The sequence below is a fragment of the Rissa tridactyla genome, chromosome 11 (assembly GCF_028500815.1).
Source record: "Rissa tridactyla isolate bRisTri1 chromosome 11, bRisTri1.patW.cur.20221130, whole genome shotgun sequence".
In the NCBI taxonomy this organism is placed as follows: Eukaryota; Metazoa; Chordata; class Aves; order Charadriiformes; family Laridae; genus Rissa; species Rissa tridactyla.
In genome coordinates, this window is record NC_071476.1 from 3,068,438 (window position 1) to 3,092,591 (window position 24,154).

General features: G+C 41.8%; 1 protein-coding gene across 2 annotated transcripts in view; it reads right to left on the reverse strand.

Moving 5' to 3' along the window:
• GALNT10 (polypeptide N-acetylgalactosaminyltransferase 10) overlaps positions 1 to 24,154 on the reverse strand; it is an 88,261-nt gene that overhangs the window by 26,896 nt on the left and 37,211 nt on the right. For both annotated transcript variants that reach the window (XM_054217441.1, XM_054217442.1), the window contains 3 exons: positions 18,885 to 18,987; positions 18,118 to 18,256; positions 13,823 to 13,989 (listed from right to left, as the gene is read on the reverse strand). In XM_054217441.1, the coding sequence (XP_054073416.1) occupies positions 13,823 to 13,989; positions 18,118 to 18,256; positions 18,885 to 18,987 (409 nt within the window). The remainder of the gene's footprint in view (positions 1 to 13,822; positions 13,990 to 18,117; positions 18,257 to 18,884; positions 18,988 to 24,154) is intronic.

Sequence of the window (24,154 nt, forward strand, 5' to 3'; positions counted from 1 at the left end):
GCTGCAGAAATCAGAACCATCCCCAGACACCTTCCTGCATTACTCAGGTGCCAGAAGTTCCCTCTGCCCCACAGCATCCCGCCTCCTGCCCAGCTGCTTCGCTTCAGTTTAGACACAGAAGGTTGAAGATAATTACGAAGACGGGAGAGCCACTGCACTCTGAAAATTCAGGGAACTTCTCCCCTCCTGCTGAAGGGCACGGGAGGAGAGGACTGGAGGATCTGCAGCATTCCCTTTCAAGCAGCCAGGGCTGGTTTCCCTTCCCTGCAGGTTATTTTGGCTAGTTTCCAACCACCGAAACCTGAAGTGCAACCGCTCATCTGGCATTTGTTTACAGGTTACCCCAGCCTCCCGTCCCCACCCTCCCACACGCAGACATGCTTGTTTTAAGATTAAAAATGAATCCATTCATCTTTACTTAGATACTTGGCCCTAACGTGCTGTTTAACAATTTAAGAATGAATTATACTTCTCCCAAATCTATCACAATGTGCAAGCCAGGCCTCCCTGAAATAGAAAGCTCTACATCATTGAAATTAACTTCTCTCCCTGTTTTGGTGCAGATGAGTAATCCTTTTAAATAGCAAACTGTGCTGTTATCCAAACAGGCAGCGCTTACACTAGTTTTAATTTTCTTTCAATGTTTTCACCCTCTGATCACTGAAGTTGGTTGGGAGGACATTAAACTGATTTAATAAATTGTACTATGAACACCAGTCCAAATAATAGCAAACTGATTGAGCTGATCACAGCCTTCCAAGCTGACTCTTCTTACCAACAAAGAAGAAAAGGCCTGCAAAGGGAGAAAATTAATATCTGTTGCTTCACTGATTACTGTTCTGTGGTAGTCTCTTAAATGGGAGGGGGCCCAGTTTCCACTGCCCATTCTGCATCAGTGTTGGGTCTCAGCACAACTTTACGAATGAAAAGTGGGGGCACGAAGAGGCTTTCTTTGCATGGGACAACAGCTGAAATTGTAGCAGTCATCACTGTTTAGACTGTAACAAAGATTAGAAGAATCAGGTTTCTGGAAATCTTACTGACTTTGTTCTCTTTCTAAATGTTTTAAAACTAAGCTTCCATTTTAGGTACAATAAAATGCACAAAAGTGGAAGTGTGGGACCTAAGAAATAAGCCAGACTGCAAGCTGGTGGGGCAAAGACCACTTGTGCGCAGCTGTACCGTGTGCTTTGATAAACTCAAGCACACAAACTTCTGCTGTCTTCCCTGTATCATCAATTACTTCCTGAATTTGCAGAGGGAACGAACGTTCTCATACCTTCCTCCACCCTACAGCAGACATCTGAGCCCTGCTCAGTTATGGCTTCAGGAGATACTAGTACTGAACGCAGAGACAAAGGTGTAATCTTAAAATGAGAAAATTCACATTGACTGGCATTAGCATATAAATACACCCAGACCCTAGGGAGAGTTTTGCAGGCTGCCTTTCCGAGCAGGGAAATACATACAGAATAATCACCTTCACTACAGCATAACGTCTTAATCTCTCAGGAAAGTTTCATTTGTAAAGGAAGTCTATTTCAGCTGTTTCTTCCTGAGGGAATCCAGAAAAATCCATTTACTCATCCTTCGTTCATGCTGTAAGGTTTAAGCACCTTTTGTTCGTTAGAAGCAGTGAGGCCAACCTGTGGTGTATGCATCGGTTCCCAAGTCCTGCATACCGACTCCCTGGTCAAGCCACAATATCAATTTTTCCTCCTGTGCCATAACCCATCTTCCCCAGGGGAAACAGTCATTCTCATTAGCTTACTCTTCTCCCTTCCCATTTCATTAAATATGTATCAAGATTAAAGCACACACTTAGGTTTTTTCCTCTTCTGTTGACTACAACTGATCTAAAGAGGTGATTTTGTGACTCTCAGTCATTTCCTTGTTGATTGCTTTTAATATCAGAGAGAACATTTTGCTGACATACAAAGTAGATAGCTGCAGGTTTTGGCCTATGTAGCCTTTGTAGCAGCTGAAACAGGAGTGAACTCCTTGTAGCACACTTAATATTCAGCTCAAGTTTGATGTAGCCATGGTGACTAGCAGGAAGGGTATTACTGTCCCAAATACTGCCTTCAAACCAGGGAATCTGTGCCCTCATCTTCAGGCCAAATAAGTGGGTTTGATTATCCAGTAGTTTAACCAAGTGAATGCCTACACTCCTGCTCATTGCCAATACGCTTCCAACACACTTCTATTAAATTGATAAACACTGTACATGCAGGTGAAAACACAAAAACATTAAAGCAAGCCACCATACCAACGGCATCACCACCTCCAGCAGCCCAAGGCCAACATACACACCACACGCTGGTTCAGGATCCCGCGAATTTATACTCCACTTTTCATACTAGAGTTAAAAATCATGAGAGACCAGATTAGTCTTTAATTGCCTTTAACCTACATCATCGACTGTTTTTTGAGCGCTGGTAAAACAAGCGGGGGTGCAAAAGCGTTTCAGAAGTTTGCCCACAGGACAGAACTAACCCAATTGAACACGACACCTCTGCAATCCGCAGGCTTCAGAGCAGAGCGGGTGCACAGGGACCGAGTCGGAACAAGCCGCTGTGCTAGACAGGTTCACTACGTCTGCTTCTGGTGAGTACATTAACATACATTCACTGTTGATAGCGATGTCCTGGATAGCGTATCATGACATGAACCTAAAGCCTATGATTGACAGCAAGAAAAAACTTGCCATCATTTGGGGAGATGAAGTGTTAAGACATTTCATGCTGAAACATTTTGGAATAGATCAAAGTTGTGAGATTAAAGCCTTAAAAGTCACTGAGTTTTGCTGGGGAAAAAAGCAAAAAAAAAAAAAAAACCCCAGAAAACACAACCCAAAACAAACCAGTCCTCAGAGATTCAGCTTTGCCTTTATCAGCAGTATTCATGTACAAAGAACTTCTTGGCCTGAAAGTATTTGCTGTGTGCAAACCAACAAAAAGGGAAAGATTCCAGAAAGAGCACAAGAATTAACAGAAAATTCTGCTCCAGACTTTTGTCTTGTTAGAGAATAGGGTTTCAAGATGTAACCCACTTGAAAGTTGCTTTTATTCGGTAGGAATGCATCCCTTCGGAGTCCAAAGGCTTTGATCTCAACTGTCTAAGTGAGGAAGAACAACTATGAAGACTAAAATTAATAGCACAGACCACAAAATTTTTGCTTTGGGGTTGCAGCCAAATGGAATATTGGAAAACTGATAATTCTTCATTCCTACAATAATGCTTATACATTAATAACCAGGAATGACAAAGCAAAACCATGTTTGTCTTGTAGACTGTATGTCAGAGAACAGAAAACGAAGTATTTGGCAAAGGGAAAAATTACCAGTACAGCTGCAGGAAAAATACAGATCCATTTGACTTTTAGTAACAAATTCTGGCACGTCAGAAGTATATTTTACAAACTCACGCTTTACTCTTGTTCTAGACCTCTTCGCCATCAGTTCCAAATGCTCTTGTTTACTTTATTGTCAAGAAATGCAACTATCACAGTAAGTCAGTGCCATCTGCCAGAAAGGTCAATAAATCTATTAAATCCTGAAGCACAAACCCAGGACTGTTCACAGCTGTACTGAAACCAAAACTAAACCAGCTCATGGACAATATTGTTCTCAACTAACACATTTGTTTTAGCGGGATGACAGCGGGGAGAGGGTAGTACTGATAGCCGAAGGTACCCTGCTTTTGCATCTTGAGCCTTGGCTTCCACCGTTCGGCATGGGAAACTCCTGTGTTCCAGGGGAGACATCAATGCACACTCGCCTTGTGGGTAACAGGTGACAGTGGTCCTCGTGACTTTTATGAATAGATGACATAGGGAGAGAATGAGTGTGGCATTTCTTTACTAAGAAAATATCACTGAAATTAAAACTACACAGAAAAGGAATGTGTTTTAGATTATCCACTTTTATTTTTAAATTGCAGCAGCATTACCTTCCAATTTTCTAAAAGCAAAGAAGTTTCCACCCTTATCAAAGTCCCCTATGTAGGAACAGCTACTTTGTCAATACCACCCAAAATGCACGCTTAAATAGCAGAAACTATGATTACCAATAATAGACATCACATATGAGTGCTGGCAGAGGGTGTTTGAATCATATTTCTAATTAACTTCCATAAAGAAGCAGCTGTAAAACATTAAAATGCTGATTTGCACTGCAGCTGGCAGATATCTAGATTTTTGACTCCTAGCAGATGAGGACATGTACTTCAAGGTGAGAAGAATAAAATTAGAGCTGTTTTCCTGCAAACTTCCACTAATAAAAGCAACATGCATAGGGTTTCTTAGTAGCAAGCAATGCAGTTAGATTTATTTAATGAGCTGTAATGGAAACTCTGCTCCTCAATTATTTATTTTTTTTAAACTTTAGTTTGCAAGACATCCTTCACTACACAGTAATTAGCTGAGAAAGAGGTCATAGTAAACTGGACCATTTAAAGCCACCTCATCTCCTTTCCAGAAGAATCCTTCAGCCATAACAACCGATTTTAAAGTAATAAATAAGAGATGCTGAAAAGTAAACTGGTTAGTTAATTTGGGCTGTCACAAAAAAAGCTGAAGTAAACAACTACAATGGGCCCTCAGGTCCCTTAAAGCGCTAGAGAATATATTTTTAATACTCTTCAGACATTTCCTAATGAACAATGCAGGTTTAGATATCCCTTTATGAAGGGTATATGCAAGTACAGAAATGGTGTTTAAAGACACATTAAAAATGCATACTCAAAAAAGGAAAACATAAAATCGAATCCCATCCACATTTCACTATGGATCCAGAAAGCTCTGTCACTAACAGTTTTCTAAAGTATCCCACACCCACAAGACACCGCCAGAAACGGAGAATAACAAATTACTCTCTTTTCATAAACCAAAATCTGACATCTGCATCAGGTTTTATTTTATTGTCCCACTCCATTTGGTGCTCACTACCGAACGGAGCGTTGGTGAGTTCACAAATTCACTCCTACACCGGTATAAATGCTCTGCTGTGCTACCCGTAAGTCACACCGGAGTTCGGACAACAAACATCACACCTAGACTGTGGGTTGCAACCACTCAAATGACTTTGAAGCCTTTTTCACTTTGCAATATTTGTGCCACTACCAGAATCGGTGATATTCACCAAAGCCAAGTCACTTTCTGTATGGAAAAATAACACTGGTATTGGCTTCCGTCAGAAGCATTTTAATAGTAGAAGTCTTAGAACTTGACCGTAGCCCGAGAACTGCTCGCAGTAACTCTATGCACCTGGCAATGCTAAACCACAAGACAAATGACGAGGCCCACAAACCGAGCATCATCAAAACTCTGAGATTTAATGAGATACATGTGTCAAAATGAGTATGTTTCATGACAGAGAATTTAGTTCTAATGAAAGTAAGGAGTACGTTTGTTTTCTCAGGCTTCCAAGTCTCTCCACCTAGAAGAACCAACCTTCTCCCCGTTACGCAAGGGGAGATCTCTCTGACAGTTACTTCAAAGCTGTTATTTATGACAATCTAAACAGACCTGAGATGGTCTGCAATGAATTCTAACTGCAAGGAAAACCCCTCCATTCTGTGACTTAATTTACAATAATAACCTTTTTATCAGTTGTTTGAGACATTAGTTTCCACAACTTCTACAAGAGACATAGAAAGCAACATTTAAAAAAAGGTTGTGGAAAAGCATAGTTGCCTAAGAAAAGCTTGGCTTTTTCTTTTTTAAAATACGTTAAGGTAAAAAGCTTTAAAAGAATCGTATTCAAAATTCAGTAAGACAGACTGTCACCACTTTGTCCTAAGCACAGTCACTCCATATTCAGAGATGTACTAACCAGATTCACTTTACCGCATTTAAGAGAAGAAAAAAAATAAAAAAGACTTTTACAATGCATGTGCCTAAAGATGAAAAGATAATCTCTTTAGCTGCATAAATCCTTTACTGTTCCATTTAAAGATCAAAAAGAATTCAAGTATTAAACCATTTTCTATTTCAGATACTAAGAACATGATTTCTTTCAATTAAGGCTTGGCAGATGTGGTTAATGGAACGGAGTTGTATTTGCTACATACCTGATGCTGCACCAAGTGACGCATTAATCACCCCTTGCCTTCTCCCCTCAGTACACTACTTAGTGACTTCTGCCCTTCAGACCAAATTACGCCACGTGGTTCAGCCAAGCGGCCTTACCCACATTTGTTTTTCCATTCAGATTATCCCATATGGCTACCTCCAGAATTACTTGTACAGCAATATACAAAGAGAGATTTAAAAAGTCACGGGGATTTATCTTTAAAGAGGAAAAAGAGGGATTTGGCTGTGGCTCCCTCTGACTTTTGGTGGATGGATGGGCTCTGGGTCTCCCCTGCCAGCAAAGGTTCAAGCAAGCTACAGGCGGTGCGGAGACAGCACAACGGTGCAAAGCAAAGGAAGGTGAGCGGCCCTACATGGAGGGAGAGGGGGACATGTTGGTCAAAACTAAGGACTGAGATGACACTGCTTGGGGAAAACACTCTTTGGACTCCTTTATTAAAAGGCCTAAAAGCCTCTTTCTTACTGCCTTTCAGAGATGAGCGGTGGCCACATGCCAGAGTCTGGGCTCGTAATGCTTCGCTGTCTCCCAAACATCAAAGAGCAGCTCTAATTCTTACTGCACAAAGTCCTGCTGAAAACACACAACTAAGAACAGTCGGTAAAAGTGGGGAAAGAATAAGAAAAATTTAAATATGGCTGAACAAATAAATATTTTCAGGCTCCTAAACAGATGTAATTTTCACAAATTAAAATAAGGCTCAAGGAAACAGGGTAGTCTTGGAAGAAAGACGAAGCTGAAAACCTGAAAACCAGAACCTCCCTAACGACCTCCCCCAGGGAAAATGAGATCCCATACACCTTGCTCATAACAAAATTTTCTCCTCGAAATCAAATATAGCCAAGTATGCAAGCCTCTTGGATAATCACATCCTAAAATATACTGTGTGTAATCTAAAAGCCAGAAGGTTGACTTTGCAAATGTCATTGTCACACGGGCTTATATATATCCAAGTACTTCAGCTGAGACCGTCACTGCCTCCCAGTCACAGGTGCACATTTTGAGTGGTTACTGTAAGAAGGATGTTAAGTCTTCATGTATTGCCACCGCACAGGCATACAATGCCGTAAGGCAGACAGCCGAGCTGGGTTAACACTTCCAGAACAATCCTGATGTTTGGAGACTGCAGTATTTTCAGTGCTGCCACATTCAACTTTATTACTGTATCAACATAGTACTTTGCATGTAACACATGCTTTAGAGATGACGGATGCTGCAGTCCTCATTCTTCAACAGGGGACAACACTTGTTCTAAAACACTGTCATTTATACCAAAGTAGTATTAAAAACGAGTAAGAACAGGCTGTCAGTCAGTATGCAAATTGAACACTGAAACGTGACTTTTATATGAAATTTAAACACTTAGCCACAATCACTGATTTCTGTCAAGCTAAGCCATAAAATAAGATATACCCAAAGTACTTCTGCACCACCTGTGTGGCATGTACATTTTTCTCTCTGCACATAGCTAGCCCCAAGTACGCAGAAAGATGTTTCTTTCAAACGACATTCAGCAATTAAGTCGCAGCCTTCTAGCACACAGTAAGTGTACAACGTCTTGAATAATTTAAAATTTTTCATCGCTGCAAATGGTGAAACGGTAAAAACGCCTGCCCTGTTTTATATTAAAGGAAGGGCTGAAAAATGCATGGTGCTAGTTTGCTCCAGATAAACATACAAATGCAAACAATTAGTTTAAGTTTTAGAGGCACTGGTGTTCCCTAGAGAGTTATACCTTTTGGTGACTTGACAAGAAAACTGGGGCACACAGGATGCTTGTGCAGCCGATTTTATTAGGTCTACTCTTCTGAAACATTTGGATTCCCCCATTCTGAAGTTTTTCTTACCTATAAAAGGCATCTTAACTTCCAGCGCTGCCTCCCATAACATCCTCACAGACAAACTGATGAAATCTGGGCTAGATAAGCCGACAGTGAGGTGGACAGAAAGCTAGCTGAGCTCTGAGGGTTGTAATCAGCAGCACAAAGCCGAGCTGGAGGCCTGGACTGTCACTGGCTGTGCATCCCAGGGACCAATGTCAGGGATAATACCATTGCACACCTTTGTTCAAGACCTGGATGATGGGACTGAGTGCAGCCTCAGAAGCTTTGCAGATGATACAAGCCTGGGAGGCATGGCTGATGTGCCACCCAGAGGGACTTTGACAGGCGAGAGAAACGGGCCAACAGGAACCGTGTGAAGTTCAACAAAGGGAAATGCAAATTCCTGCACCCGGGGAGGAGTAACCCCATGCACCTGTACTGACTGGGCACCCAGCAGCTGGAAAGGAGCTTTGCAGAAAAGGACCTGGGAGTCCTTGGGCACAAATTGAAGTACAAGAAATACTGCTTAAATGTAAGGTTTTTTTTTAATTTTAAGTTTTTTTTTAAAACTAAGTCACTGTAAGAGCGACTGAACAGCAGAACAGATTCCCCAGAGACATTACGGAGTCTCCATCCTTGGAGATTTTCAAAACTTGAGTGAATAAGATCTCGAGAAACCTGCTGTAGCTCAGTAAAGGGCTTGGGTTAGATGATTCTCCTTTCCAACCTCAACTATGTGTGATTTTGTACATGTTCCAGCCCAGCCTCCACCTGAAAGAGATCTCTCCTCCAAAACAGAAGTGAGGAGAGTTTGAGTTCTGTCTTTCACTCAATAGTAATATATACTTGATGTTCCACTGCTGTACAGAGCTACCAAACATGTATCAGGTGAAAAGCAAAGGACATTTAGACAAGCATTCTGCAAAGAGAAGATGTGCCGTCCTCTGCCCTCTGTTCATTCAGCTTAAGGCTGTTCCTTTATCTAGCGAGAGACAGAAGACAGCTTTGCTTTTGTTCATGCAAACAGAGATAGCTTATATACAGCAGAGGTGTCTGCAAGCTACAAGAATTAGATGGAGACCAACAATCCATTTTGTACAAGACAGACACTAGAGATGAATGGCTCGATTTCTTACAACCACAGCCAGATTCACATTGTAGGTCTGGGGACTGAAGCAGGCCCCGAAGAAACATGAACTGCACATCTGTTGTTCGTTGCCTGCTATCAACAATAAAAGGCCATCAGAGCCGATACAAAAACCTGCAGTGTTACAAACTGACCTGCATTTCAACTTCTGTTCCTTTCCTCCCGTTTCTATGATATAATAGAACCCACTTACCACTCAGCAGCATTGTAATTAAATAATCAAAAAGCAAACAAATTTCATATCTGACTGTCCCCAGGAGAAAACTGATATACATGAAAAAAGCATTTTAGTTTACTTAGGGCCATTCTTGTAACAAGAACCTCAGAGGTATATAATTAGTACCCTGCAAGCCAGCATATGAAAAGGCTTAATTTAACTGAGATCAGAACTACAGAATAGCTACAGAAATTAAAAGTGAAGCCACAAATCCACACAGGACTGCCACAGCTAAGCGTTTTTATGATCAGGAATTCTGAAGTCATAATTCACATGTACTGCATTCTGATTTCTGCTTATCCAGAAGGGTAGGCGTTATTTTGGACCATCCTGGAACAGCTGAGGTTAATCCAAGGAGGTCAGTCTGTGGGTCTTTAGCAGTTCCCAGTAGCACGCGGGAAGAGGCAGGCAACGCCGGGCAGGTTAGTTCTTATTCTCCAACAAGAATCTGATGAATTGGTGCCTCCCTCTTCAATAACACCTAATTCTTCTGCACATTAATCCCTACAATTATTTTGAAAGGCTTATGGGCAGAAGAAGAAAGTCCTTATATCACAGGCATCATGACTAAGTTTGTGGGGAAAAAAGCATAAGCTATCATAGTCTTACTGGGAATGCCACATTGATCCTAGAGACTACTATGAGAGAAAGTAGAAAACAGCCCCACAATATTTACTCTGTTGTGACCAATGGGACATGCTGGAAAGCAGCTTCTTTTAAGCTAACCCAACCTAACAAGGGAATGCCCACGAAGAAAGATTCAAATGCCAGCAAAGACAGCTGCTGGAGGTGACAACAGGGACCCCACCTCAAGGCAAACTGATGCTACCACTGTACCACATTAGACTGATCCCTCCGACAGGCAGCCTTTCCCAGAGCACCGTGGCTGATGTGGAATCCAGCACTAAATTTGGTTGAAGACAGACCAGATTTCCATCATTTATACTAAAAAAAAAAAATAATCCAGACAGCAAGTTGTTCCAGCACATTTCGATTTTCCAAATACAAAGCATAGGAAACATTTCAAAAACACAACTCGTAAAGCTTTTGGTGCTCGCTGTTTAGATTTGCTGTCATCAGGACAGCCTTTTTTGCTTGAAAAATGTTTATTGCTAAAGGTCACAGAATTGTCTCTCTCAAACAAATTAAGAAATAAATGGCTGTTGACACTTCCAGATGATGATTCATCTGTTCGAGAGCTCCAATAATGCAAAGCAACACAGCTGCCTCTCAGGTATGCTGCAGGCCACAGCAGCCACCAACTATCCCAGAAATCTGTCTTCACTCTCCTATCACTCTGCTAGCCAACTTCTCAACCCTCTTCATACTCACACCAAAAATTCCTTACTCCCAAGCTTAAAAACAGATGAAAAACATATGAAAGTAACATCTGTCAGAAAAAAACACTGATGTGTGCAGTAGCCAGGTTTCCATACTCACTATTTCTATTATTAACAATGTCCTTTTTACTTCATGTGAAGGAAAGATCTCCACGTATGAGATACGCGAATGAAAGAGGCTGACGGATTAGCACTAAATCACCACCTTCAGAAACCAGTGCAATAGCAGGAGAGAGCAACGCTAACAGAACCTCAAGGGCAGCTGGGCAAAGCCCAGTATCTTTAACCCCAACACAGGTCAGTACACAAGAAATGCTGGCATGGAGATAGTCCCCATGCCAGGGAAAGCCAAGTTCTTGAAGGTTAGTCTTTTTAAAGAGTTATTAAAACGCTAGAGGTCTGTTTAGACAGCCCTCAAGTGAAATGCCATCATGAGGTACAGCAGAGTATATCTGATATTTTATCTTGTCAGGGTAACCTCTCGATAAAAAAAAAATTAATAATAGATTTTTATTGAGCGATTATCCTTTTCATCTTTTGCTTTTCACTGGAGTTTATGATGACTATTTACTGATCTCTTTGGGGAAGAAGCTGACATTTACTGTTCATACTTATGCCTCTCTGATCTCAAATGTGGCTTCTACTATCACTAAGTCCAACAGTGATTCTGTAATTTTAGAAGAAAGATGCTGTTACACATTTGTGGGACTAGCATTTGAAACAGACGCACAGCATTCCACCTTGCAGACAATGCAGAGGACTAATCCTTTGTGATTTTCGAAGAAAATCAAGAAATCTATCCTCATTCTTTCTACTGCTTACCGGTTCTGAGATCATCAGCTTGGACACAAGGTTTTTACCACCTGCCCAGTTTAATCATGAGAAACAGAAAACCAGAGCGGTGGCCTAACAGTCCAGTCCCAAGAATGTGCCCTTTTCAAACATACAATATGCGAAGTAAAAGTTTTCCTGGAGCCTCTACTCATTCCTACAGTTCAGTTTGATGTGTTAAATTATCAGTTCTCAGGTATTGGAAGTGTTTGTTGTTGTTTTATGTTGTTGGTGTGTTTTTTTTGTTTGTTTGTTTTAAATACATACAACGGTTAAATTAAAACCAGAAATTTGTAACCAGCAGCCCTTCAAGTCAAGATCATGTGTTTAGGACTTAGCAGCCTCCTGAAGACCTATTTAAACCCAGGGAGGGACATGGAAGCCAGCCCCAGCTCGGTTAAGGAAGAACACCGACTGCTGGAAAAGGAGCAGTAGCCAGCAGGAAATGCTACAGTGCGGACACAGAACTGACAGCAATGAAGGAAAAATGTTTCATCCTAACCAGTAATTGTCCCAACATGCACCGATCAACTGAGCTACCAGGAAAACACTGGTTTACAAAAAAAAAAAAAAGTTTAGGTTTTTATTAGCACTTTGTTTGCTTGTGTGTTGTTTGCTTCCCTGGACAATTTAGCTCACTGTCCAACACCAGTCTTTTACAGCCATCTATAAATAGATGCTGCACATAAATTAATCTCAGCTACTTCTTGCAACCTTTGTATGAAAGACGGATGACTGACAGAGAAAGGTTTGCATCTTATCAGAGGCAAGTGGAACAGAGCAAGAGAGAGCTGGACGAACAGCACACGTACAGACTGGCGAGGAGCAGGGGTGGGAGAGCCAGGAGTGCCCTCTTTCACTTGGTCAGAAGGGCACATCTAGAGAACAAGGGAAATAGATCCCCAAGAAACCAGATTTCATTACTTCTACTTCCCTCAAAAGAAACTTGTTTGTACAATTCAGCTGTGGTTACAGCATGAGTTTGTCTAATTTGCTTCTGGACTGAGTAGCAATAAAGAAACCTTGTTGGGAGGGCATTGTTTGTTGTGGTTTTTTTTTTCCTTCTCTCCCCAGCTTAGTCTGAAAATCCTCTAAAGAAATACTTATTTCATATAATATTGATTTCTTCAAACCAACATGCCTTGCTTGCAAACTAATTAGAGATGTACTTTAGAACAAATACTATAGCTGTTGGATAGTGCTTATTTGAAAGTCAGTATAGGTCAGAACACTAAATACTCAGGAGCTTGTTTCCAAGCTCATTTTAGGAGCTTCCTACATGTCAGATTCCTGGAGATGTATCCTTTAGTATCTGCGTAGAGCTCTTTTCCCCAGTTGAGTAATTTCAACTTGAACTCTACAGTTGATAAAGCTAAATAGTCTTAGTAATTTTAAAGGAGAAAATAGACTTGCTAGATCTGATCACAGCCCCTTAAAGCCACTGCACCCCTTCAACGCCAGCTACTTCAGAGGACTTTCCATGTGATCTTTCTAGCTATGCAGTGTCCACATGACAGAGGCATTCGTTCCTCCTTCACTTGATTGCCTTTTCCACTATAGCAAGGGTGCAAACCACAAGACAAAGCCTAGCTTAATTTATATCACATAGCATTTAAATGGTTCAGAGAAAAAGATGCCTTGCCTTTCTGCTACAGAAGAAGTAAATTCAGAAAATACGCATTACTGCTGCAATTACAAGTGGTTGTTCCATTTGTGGTGATGGTTATGCCAGCGACTACACATCTTTGCATGTAGCACTTAAACCCAATGCCAAATGACCACCACTGGCTATGCAGTACAAAATAAGGAGTGCAGGTGCAAGCAAGTCAGCAAGTGAGAGCAGTCAAAGTTTTGGACGTTGCGGATTTACTTTTCAGAAGCACAAAATTCAGGAGAAAAGTAAGCCAAGTCATAGGCAGTTTGAGGTGGAAACCTTTTATCAAGGCTTTTTTTAACGTTTTCTGTTTCTAGGGAAAAAAAAAAAGCAAAACATGAGGAGTGAGCTATTCTACCTCCTCTTTTTTTTTTTTTTCCTCCTGTATTGCAAGTGTCAAACATTTAACCCCGGGGTTTACTGTTAAGGGCTACACACGTCTTTAGCAGAATATTAAAACCAGCTTCCCTGTTTATTAGTGTTGTCCAAAATGCAGGACAGCCCATGCCATCTGCAGCTAAACCAGCACAAACTGAATATGGAACATGAGTTTTTTTGCTAGACTTATGGGCTTTCAAATGTACTGGAGCAAGGTTCACCTGAGCAAGTAAAAAATCTCCAAGTCATTATACACTTATTTGCAAGTTCGTTGATCCCTTAGGTAGGTAAGCACAGGTAGGTAAACATAGGTGGAGATGTAACATACAAATTATCATACCTCTGTCACTGAAGTCATCCACCAGCACTATCTCTGCTATCAGCTCAGGAGGGGAGCGGTTTAGGACACTGTGCACTGTCCGGAGGAGAGAGGACCATCCTTCGTTGTGGAATGGTATTATCACGCTGGTGTTCGGAAGCTTCTCCAGGTACAGCTTATTCTTGCAGCTGGACATAGACAGAGTAAGGTTAAAAGGTGGTGCCAAAAAACACCAGCACTTCCGTATCAATTACCATCAAGTAACTTGGTTCATCCTTTATGCCTCAAATTGATGCACTGCGCCTGAAAAAAGCCACCCCAACTTTCAGGCCTTATCAAGCCAGTGTTGACCTGATCTAGTCTACCTGGCCAAAAAAAAAATTCCATACGAAGTGAGGGCTGTTAATGGCCAGTGACACTTAGCAACATAAAGTCAGAGGGATCTATTAGGGTGCTGAAATTGCTTTTAAAGGAAACTCCAGTTATAGCTTAAGATACAAAAGTCTCTAAAATACTTGTTTTTCCTGCCCTTATACCTCAAAGATCACTAGGAAGAGGAATCGCTACAAAGTTGTTTCAGAAGTTGAATGTTCTCTCTCCTAGGTGCTATCAGTATATTGGTTTAGCTCACTTATTCCCAGTTTTCAGAGAAGCAAATCACTCTAATCACATGGATAACTGTCATCCAAATTTTGTAAACAAAACATGCAGGAAGTAAGGATTTTGTATGACAGAATCTTCCCTAAACAGTCCCAGAACTTCAAGACACTATGAACAACAGACGGAAGAGACAGTTACCACTGCATGGTAAGAACTGCTCAATAAACAAACCCAGCTCTCTCAGTAATAGGTCAACCTCCAACCTCTACCAAAGGCTTCTTTTGTTATGCTGGACAGATTATTTAAATCTTACTTTTCCTAACCAATCAATCTTGTGTTCTCCGTTTTTCAGCAGGTCTAGTTTGACATCTGGGATCAGTTCTGCAGACAGAACAAGGAAGTTGGGCTTTGAATACAAAGAATTACAGAACTTGGATAAGGCTGGAGAGTCAGCTCTGCAGAGTCCCCGTACGGACCCCTTGAATTTGGGGGTATTTCCCCACAGCATTGATCATCTTAATTTTGAAATAGGGTTAATGCTCCCTTGCCTCGTGGGAGTGTTTTCAAGGTAGCTTCATGAAGAAAATTCCAACTGCAGCAATAAATGCAGTGTTTATTTTCCTGCAGGTGTGGCCCTAGTAGTGGAGTTTGAACATTATTAAATAGGTAAGATCTAAAGCCATACAGTGAGCAATTGTAGTTAAAAAATACTCAGCAGCTGTTCACTAGGGGACAAAAAATCTACTACACTCCCAGAACCCCATGCGTTCAGGGCAAAATAGACAGAAGTGGCTATGTGAACACAGATTTTTAGAATATATTAATGACACTGCCAGCAGGATGGGCTACTCTCTTTCCACTAGCAAGGGAGGAACTGTGTTCCCTGCCCTGCCACAACACCAGACCTCTTGCACAGCCTGCACCCGAGCAGATTCCCTCCTGCCAGGCACTTGGCTGGGCTTTCACTACCCGCACAACGCAGTGCATGCACGCAGGTAATTCCCTCCCTGTTCCCTGAAGGGCAGATGGGAACAAAAGTGGCTCTGGCATTGGCAGCTTTTTCCTGGTACCTTTCCCAGGGAACGGAGAAGGCTGCACCTATGTTATACAAGCTCAATAAATCTGTGATTACAGGAAGTGCCCGTGTGAAAGAACACTAGCTTATTCTGGGTCTAATGAATTGTCTTGGGGTGCTGCCAAGAGCTTGCAGGCCGTGGCTGCAATGCACAGATGCAAGATGCAAAAAAAAGCTGCATGGACGGCTTTCATCCAGCCCTTGGCATTGCAATCTTAACCTTCTTCCGAGGTAGCTACTAGCTATAATTCTGTTCCAATATGAAACAAGAGGCCCCCAAATCTTTTCTAACTCTTCTTAAACTGGAATTCTCATTTTCTGACTAACTTTAACAAGTGGCAAACTGTAGCTATTAAGTTTAACCATTGAGCATGGAGAGAAATTGTTTCCCTCCAGCTACCACGTCTACAATTGCTTTACAGGACCCGCAAAATTACTATTTAATATTAAAAAACCCAGAAGCACTTAAAGGAGATGTTAGCAAGGGAAGACACAACTGCTGAAACAAACAGCTGTATGCGTGCACCAGGTAGACCCAGTATGCACACACCCTCAGCCCCTTGATTCCCGTGAAAGCAGAGGTGACATGCTATTTGGTATATAGACGTCCACACAAATCATCTCAGAAGTCAGCAAACACATTGCCTGCTTCTTTGTCCTTCCCCATCCAGGCCAGCTGCTGGGGAAAAATCCCAACTGCGTCCCCAAAGCTTAGGTAAAGGACAGGACAGATGCTGCATTTTTCCCCAGTTCACCTTCTCCTTACACTCCCTGCTGTCTGCAGGCACATCTCCAGACGACAGAATCTCTATTATCTCCTATGATACGTAAAATGCAATGCAAAGTAAGTGCTCTAAAACACAGCTTGCTTCTTTCTAGAATGCTCTTTATGGACTTCGTCCCAGCTGAACTTCATCATACCATACCATTTCAAGTATATCATTGGTAATGGGCACAGGGAATGCACAACAGACCTTTTTAGTCATGAATTCCTTTACTGCAAATCTCCATTATACATAACCCCACTCCCTGCCCAGCTAATCCTAGTATCTATTCTATACACACGCTGTTTATCCTCTCCTTGAGACCTCCACAATTATAACTCACTACATTGGGGTAAAGGGATGTGTCAAGCAACAAGCATACCAGCTGCAGTGGCATCATTAATCACAGCTTAAGTTGTTGGCGACACAGACACTTCACTTATTAATTTTAACTGGGGACTGGAGTTAGAAGTTTCACATTTCAAAAATGTTTAAATAGCAGAATTAGCAATGAGGAGTCAACAACTTTGGGAAACAATGGGGAACGTGAGGTAATATATTAAATCAGATCAGGAATCCTCCTCAGATGAGGAAATACTGCCGTTGTCTGATGTTTAAATTCTCAGAGCCCATGGCAGCCCCTGTAGATGGAGAGCAGGTATAATTTAGGTTAGCAAACTCAAACTGTATTTCCTAGAACGTGAGGTATGGGCTGATCAACAAGCATCTTCAATTACCTGATTTATCTCTACATTTAAACATTTCAGCTGCATGCCTAAAATATTTATGGAGCTATAATCACTACTGTGGTTTATGAGTATATATTGAGAAAGGGCGTCAAGTCAGTGTATTTGATCAGTTTGCTGTGACAGCTGAAGAGGTAATCTCTCCAATGTGCAGCTAACAAATTATAAAACCTGACTCCTGGAAATTATATCTCCTGAACAAAGTAGATGTTGAATTCAGATTCACTAAACTGTGATAAGAACGGCTTTACACAAAACAAGCTTCCATTCAAATATCTAACAATGCTTTTAGATTAAGAACCACACAAACAGGATTTAAAAACCTCTCAGCTTTGTATAAACAAGGGTTAAGTCTTAACTGAGCACTTCTGCTAATTAAAAACTCCTCCTGGCTTGCACAAAATCCAGTTTGACACCATCCTAATGGATCATGTCCAAGAATAGATGAACTCAAAAGCCAGAATTCAATTGGAACTAGTTTCTACTCATAAACCCTGATGAGGTTTTTATGAGGAAGATGTCTAAGAAACTAATCGATAAATCAGAAAGATTTCTGATAAAACTCTTCATACACAGTTGAGCGGAACTACTCCAATCTTGTTCTGCTCCTGAGCATTTCATGGTCATTTCCAGCTAGCGGCCAACATAAGAACTGGGCAGTGTTTAGTGACAAAGTCATCACCTGATAACACCTAGGGCATTTGCCAACCGAGCTGGACATTTACATCGGTTTTCACCACAGAAAGAAATAGCTCCACCTTATTAGTTGCTAAAAGTTGCTGTCTATGTCAGTGGGCTCAGGATCTGAACTGTCACGTTGCAAGAGGTGAAGGAAGAAGCCGCCTCTGGGTTAAGTTCAAGGTCTCTTCTGCATAGGGCTGCAAGTTTTTGGTAATTTAAAGTCTTCTGGAATCAAAAGGGGAATATTTTTCCCCCAGATTTGGTCTCTTCTGTTTCCCATTGCAATTACTATACACTGTCCTTTATTAAGGAGACAACAGGATCCAGCTGCGAAAGGGCTGTGTTTGATAACCAAAGGACAAGAGTCCATAATTAAAAAAACCAAAACACACTCCTGCAGATATGGTAATCTAGGGCTTTCACTCTTAGAAATGCAAACTATATACTCACTTTGGATGTCTGATGTCTGGAAGGGAACGATTCAGAGAAATTTTATCACTCACAAAGATATTAAAGCCATTTTCCCTGTATGCCTGGTCCACTCGCTCTGCATCAGTCATTGGGTAAGGTTTTCCCTGTTCTCCATTTCCTACAGATAGGCAGAAAGTAAACATGCATCATTACTACTAATTGGTGCTTAACCGGCCAGAAACTAATCCATATATCAAAAGAAGAGCAGTCATCTTATACTTCTTTGAAAATTCCTTCATTAGTTTTGTGCTCTGTGTCATATTTAGCACTAGGTCAACCACGTCAATCTAACAGTTTTATTCAATACACAGTTTTGCTACAAACCACTCAGCTGTGCAAATCCTAGAAGTTAAAAGTCTTCCTTCTACCATCAGAAACAGACAAAGGGGCTCTGGCAATGCTGGGGAGGATCCATAGAAGGTTTTTTGTTTCACTGCAGGAAGACTACATATGGTTTGAATACCTCATCACTGCTGCTTTTTCCAGCACAGATGGATATGTATATTTAACAACCTGAGCTCTTGCACAGAGGAGGTAGAGCCCTTGCAGACACACCAGCATAAAGCTGTGACGTTCAAAATGGGCCATTTTATGCGATGCAAGACAAAACCCATAACTATGGAATAAAGCTTGCATGAACTTTAGAATCTAGAACGTTTTTCTTATCCCCCCTTCTTCCTTTCTAGATCTCCCAGTTTTTGGGAGAGGTACCTGTATAAAAACATTTTTATAGTAATCTTACATACCTACACGCTCAGAGTCCCTCCTGATAGCTTCTTTGTTATGCCAGTCCTTTTTCCTTTGTCCATCACCAAAGTAAGGGTCTTTCTTTTGCCTCATGTGTGATGCCTTTCAAACAAAAGATAGGATATATTAAATACACAACATGTGAAACCTTTCTGTAACAGCCTCCCCTTTCTGTAAGAGGATATTAAACATCTTCCTAAAGGTAAGACTGTCAAAAGCAAGCAGTTTTTACCCTGAAAAAGGTGAGAGAGGAAGCAAGTTTTGCTTGCCTCAGAACAGTACTTTATCTATAGCTGTTAAGTGGTATTTTTTTCAGGGCACCATCATGTATGCAGACCAGTATTCTTAATCAGGGAATCTATTAAAAACTCCCATTTTCATTTTGAAAACATCCAATACATCTTACATCCTATTTAATTAACAATAAAGCTGTAATGGGAGACCTATTGCAGGATCATTATTAATGAGCGCACTACTACACCTGAATAAAATCAAAATAAGATTTAAAAGGTCATTTATTAAGACTCTTGCTGCTCAACTTAAAAGCAAATTTTACACAAGGCATGAGCCTGCACTGAACCCAATTAGAGCTCCTCTTTTCCTGATGTTGTTCCTGAAATTCAAAAGCAATGGGTGCTTTGGGAACAAGTTAGCAAATGAAAGATGAGGTGAATTCAGGATCAAAGAGACTATGGTGTGTGGAAAGAAAACCATGATACATCTCGAACACTGATATCCCCCAAGTTCAAGGGAAATATATATATAATATATTTAAGTAGGCTTTAAGGTTAAAAGAAGAGCACATCTTCTCTGAGAATAAGTTTTCAATTACATTCTAATATGCTGGTAGAGTACAAATGCAAGTCATTTGTAGCATTATTACTGCAAAAGTAGTTACACAAAGAACTTAGAGGGTTTTCCCTTTTAATTTCTCATGACCTGCAGAGAGAACTCCACAGGCTAGAACTTCCTAGGAAGAAAAAAAAGCTTCCCTTGGAGGGCAAGAAGTTTAAAGTCTCACTAATAGGTCAATCAAACTAAACAACCACCAAAAAGCAACGGTTGGCATAGTAACCTTGCAGGGTTATCAGGCATCTTTGGCGTCTGGGACAAAGATGTCATTTGCCTGACTAGTTAAATTACAAACTCTTAATTTTCATGCCCAGATTTGTCTTGGGAAAATAGGACTTTTGGACATTTTACTTGTTATTCCAAGGCACTAGTCTTCAGCCTGATGCAGCTCACCTCACTGCAGCCTCACAGATGAGCTCTGGTGAACCTTGCAGTGAAGGTTTTGCAGATTATCCCCACCACCCCTCTCCTACAAGAGCCAGCCCTGGGTATTAGCTCACAAAACCATCAGTGAAGACAGGTTTCAACTAAGATCTCAAAGTGAACTAGAGAGGCCGAACACAGGTACATGCTCTGCTCCACCTGCTCTGTTACGGGTGGTAAACCTTAGCAAAGGAACTGCATGAAAACCTTGAGTTGTGCTGGTTGTATTACCGTGCCAAAGGGTAATAAACCAGTGGTCTAAAAGTAATAGAGCTCAACCTGATTAAGAGCTGGCCTGTGAACTACTAGAACTTTTTTTTTTCCCCCACATAACAGATTTTTAAATCAATCTAGATCCTTTCAATCACGGATCATAAACTGATTTACACTCAGCTTCTTGACATTTTGCAGATGGTAACACACCTGGCAGAAGTCAGGTTTCATCCATGAAACTAGACACTCAGTTACACATTTCAATTAACTAACATCAGTACTCAGAGCATTCCCCTTCCTGCTCCCTGCAATTTAATTTTATTTTCACTGAAGGAGAGCTGATGGGCACTCAGGATGGACAAGAAGTCAGTCACAGAGACAGTTCATGATGTGAACATTAAGGAACTTACACTTGTGCCACCTGGAACTAACAAGGATATGCTCTGAAAAATACTTATGATGCAGGAAGATGGAGGAAAAGAAACTCTCAGGGCGGCATGGGAAGAGACCACACTATAGGACTGGGATTAACAGTGGTGAAAACCAGACAACTGCCAGAAGAGGCTGGTTAGCAGGAAAGGACAGTTACACCCAGAAGAGAGACCACCTTAAGAAGAACCCCAACAGAGCTATATCTAGATGGTGTACTTGATTTCTGTCATTTACTCCATGATGCCTTAATTTTCTTCATCTTTGTTATTTGTTCTTTTATTTTCCACTCTGATGAATTTATAAGAATCAAAAGCAACAGTTCATTTTTACGTTGTTAATTTCTGTCCCTTTAGCACATGAACTCTACTCTTCTAAATCCTTACTTCTGTTCAAATACAGAAACTGGTAGTGTATCTTCCTGAATTTCACTCCACACCTATATTAGGACATAAAATGAATGTTGCCACCAGCAATCCAATATCTTCAGTTCCGCTCTGAATACACACATTGAAGACTTGCATTTGCTGAAGAAAAAAGGTTTCATGAGAGGCACTGCCAAAGCCTCACCAATTCCCTTCATCCGGGGGAAGGTAAGTGCAGGTCCAGAGCAGCAGAGCTGTGGTGAAGAACCGTGCTCTCCTCTTCTGGAAGGGCTTACCTGAACTCACCAGGTATAAATAGCAAACTAAATTGCTTAACTGGCCTAGTGGTTTTCTAGCCATCCCATTAAACATCACTGTTCTTATGTGAATTTCTGCCTGCTGATAATGAAAAAGTACTTTTAAGTGTCAAGATGAACGTGTAAGTACCCAATGTGCAAGAAAGCACTGGGAGGGCAAACTAAACACAGTGGACAACAGCACTTCTAGAGAGAAACTAAGCATGCAGCTAGTCCTTGGGTCAATCGGAGGCTGGTGTCAGCAATGCAATCACACAGCACCTTGAAAAACATACAGGGTATATGCCCACACCAGCTAGAAACCTCACGTTTGCTCCACTGCAGAAGGTTGCTGCTGCTTTTGCATAGCGGGTGTGCACAGATGGGGTTTGAGATGCCTCCTTAGGGTGCAGTGAGCCAGGGCGCGGTGTGGGCAAGGGGCTGGCAAACCCAACTCCAGCACCTACACGTGGCTCTGTCTGACCTAGTGCTAGCACAAATAATTTATGCAAACTCTACCTGACTTTCGCTAGCTTGTGCCCACTCATGTGAGCAGGTCTGGATGACAGCTGTGTGACAGACAGACCGTAGAATTGTCAGCTTCGTCATTTTTGGTGTAAAACAGATCGAATTTTCAGCAACACGAAGCAGCCAGCCTGTGCTACTGCAACAGTCCAGCACTTCCACTTGTCTGGCCACCACAGTGATTTTTAATTTTTCCGACAACATGCCACCCTCTGGATCACCCCCACTAAATAACCTGCAGAGCTCACTACCATTCTGCGAGATCTGAGCTTTGCCAGGCCTGCTCACCAGTCAGTTTCCTCTCCAGGATGCTCCCCTGCCAGGAAAAGTCCTGGAAAGCTCTCCCAGACCAGAGCACCTCCTCGCCAGGAGAGTTTTGCCAACTTTCTGAGCACTAGGCTTGTGCACAAGTGTCATACTGGGCACAGGGACAACTGGCAAGTCTGAAACCTCAATATTTTAAGTCTCTTTTGTCTCTTGTTTATAGGGCTCTGGACTGAATGAGCACACCAGGAGAATTATTTACAATGATTACAAATGGCCACTATCCCCTTCTGCTATTTGCTGTCATTCAACACGTGTAAAGCCCTTATGAGCAGTTACTGTAGAAATCCCACCCACTACTGAAGAGGAGAGCACTGTAAGAGGGTCTTTAGACTAGATCTACAAGGAGACATACACAGTGCGACTCAGCCTCACAAGACCCGCTGTGCACGTGGTCACCGAGCACCCTATGCCAAGCCCCTGTGAAGCGACCAGAAGTCAGGCATCCTGGAGAAGGAGAGGGGAAAAAGAGAGACCCACCAGCAAAAAGGCATGCAAACTGCCTAACAGGGCACTGGTAAGAATGTTTTAGATCCCATTTCTTCTTGGCACTCAGGCAACTGAAACTAGAATTGCAGAGACAACTCCTTCCCTCTGAACTCTAGTCTGAAAATATCCCTTAGAAGACGCACGTCCACTGCTGACACACGTCCACTGCTGCAGGTACCTGTGTGGATAACTCTCCTTACGAAATACACTAACGGGATGGATCTTGACCTGCCCCCTCCACAAGAGCTCTAAGGAGATGGGAGACAAGTTCGAAGTATTCCCCCAAAGCATTCACGGCAACACCTCCAGCATCCTCTGGAGGGAAGCCACACCACTGGGCTATCGGCTGTTTCAGGAGGGGCATTTCACACCATTACAAAGCTGTACCACCAAAGCAGCCAACGCTCACCAAGCCAAGCAGCAACCTAGAAGCCATTAAAAAGCAGTTCCAGCCATCCCTGCCCAGGGTGAGCATGCCCAGGCTCTGGACTGGAGTCGCCCTTGTGTTTGTGTGCTCAATATAGGATATTGCAAACAGGGAAGTACATTTTCTGCACAGCTTCAAGCCATTCTTCAGAGAGGTCAGCAATGTGCATTCAGATACCCTCAGAGCAGGCAAGCAATTTAAACACTGCGATACTCAGTGAAAGCAAGCAGTCATACGCCATTCTCCAGTGCTGTTAAAAAAAGGAAAAAAAAAAAAAAAAGAAGAAATCGCAGAGATTGTCACTGAATTACGTACAAAGCCCAAATCAGGCAGGCAGACAGCAGAAAGTCTAATGCATAGATATATTACTTCTCTCAGTCCCAAATACGTTTACGCACGAAAACATCTTTGAGCTGGGCTAAGCTAAACCCTGCCAAGGCCACACATATCAAGACAAAAACTTCAAATAATTTCTAAATTTTAAATTAAGCAAGAGGGGAAACTATGGAGTACACGCATCAGTTACTCAGACCTTTCTGAACTGTAGTGTTGGACTTTGGAGTCCACCGAGAACACAGAATAAGAGTTATCGATCCTTAAATTCTGAGGAATAGGCTCTGTACAGCTTTCAGTCTTGGAGACTTTTTTTCACATTGGCACCAGCAAAGTAAAGTGAGGACTGTGTGGGGTAACTCATTATCTGTTCCTCTGACTGCAGTGCTCATGATGTTACTGCCCTGTACACCTAGAGCTGAACGAGATTCACACCAGATAAACACAACGTTAATCTCTGTTGGATCGCCATACCTCTCTTTAAGTGGCTTTTAAAATCTTGAAGGGTAGACATAGCTGCAGATGGTCACGACAGACATGCTGCATTCTGGAGCTTTTTTGGGCTTAGGCAGAGAAGTTACATTCAATTCAGA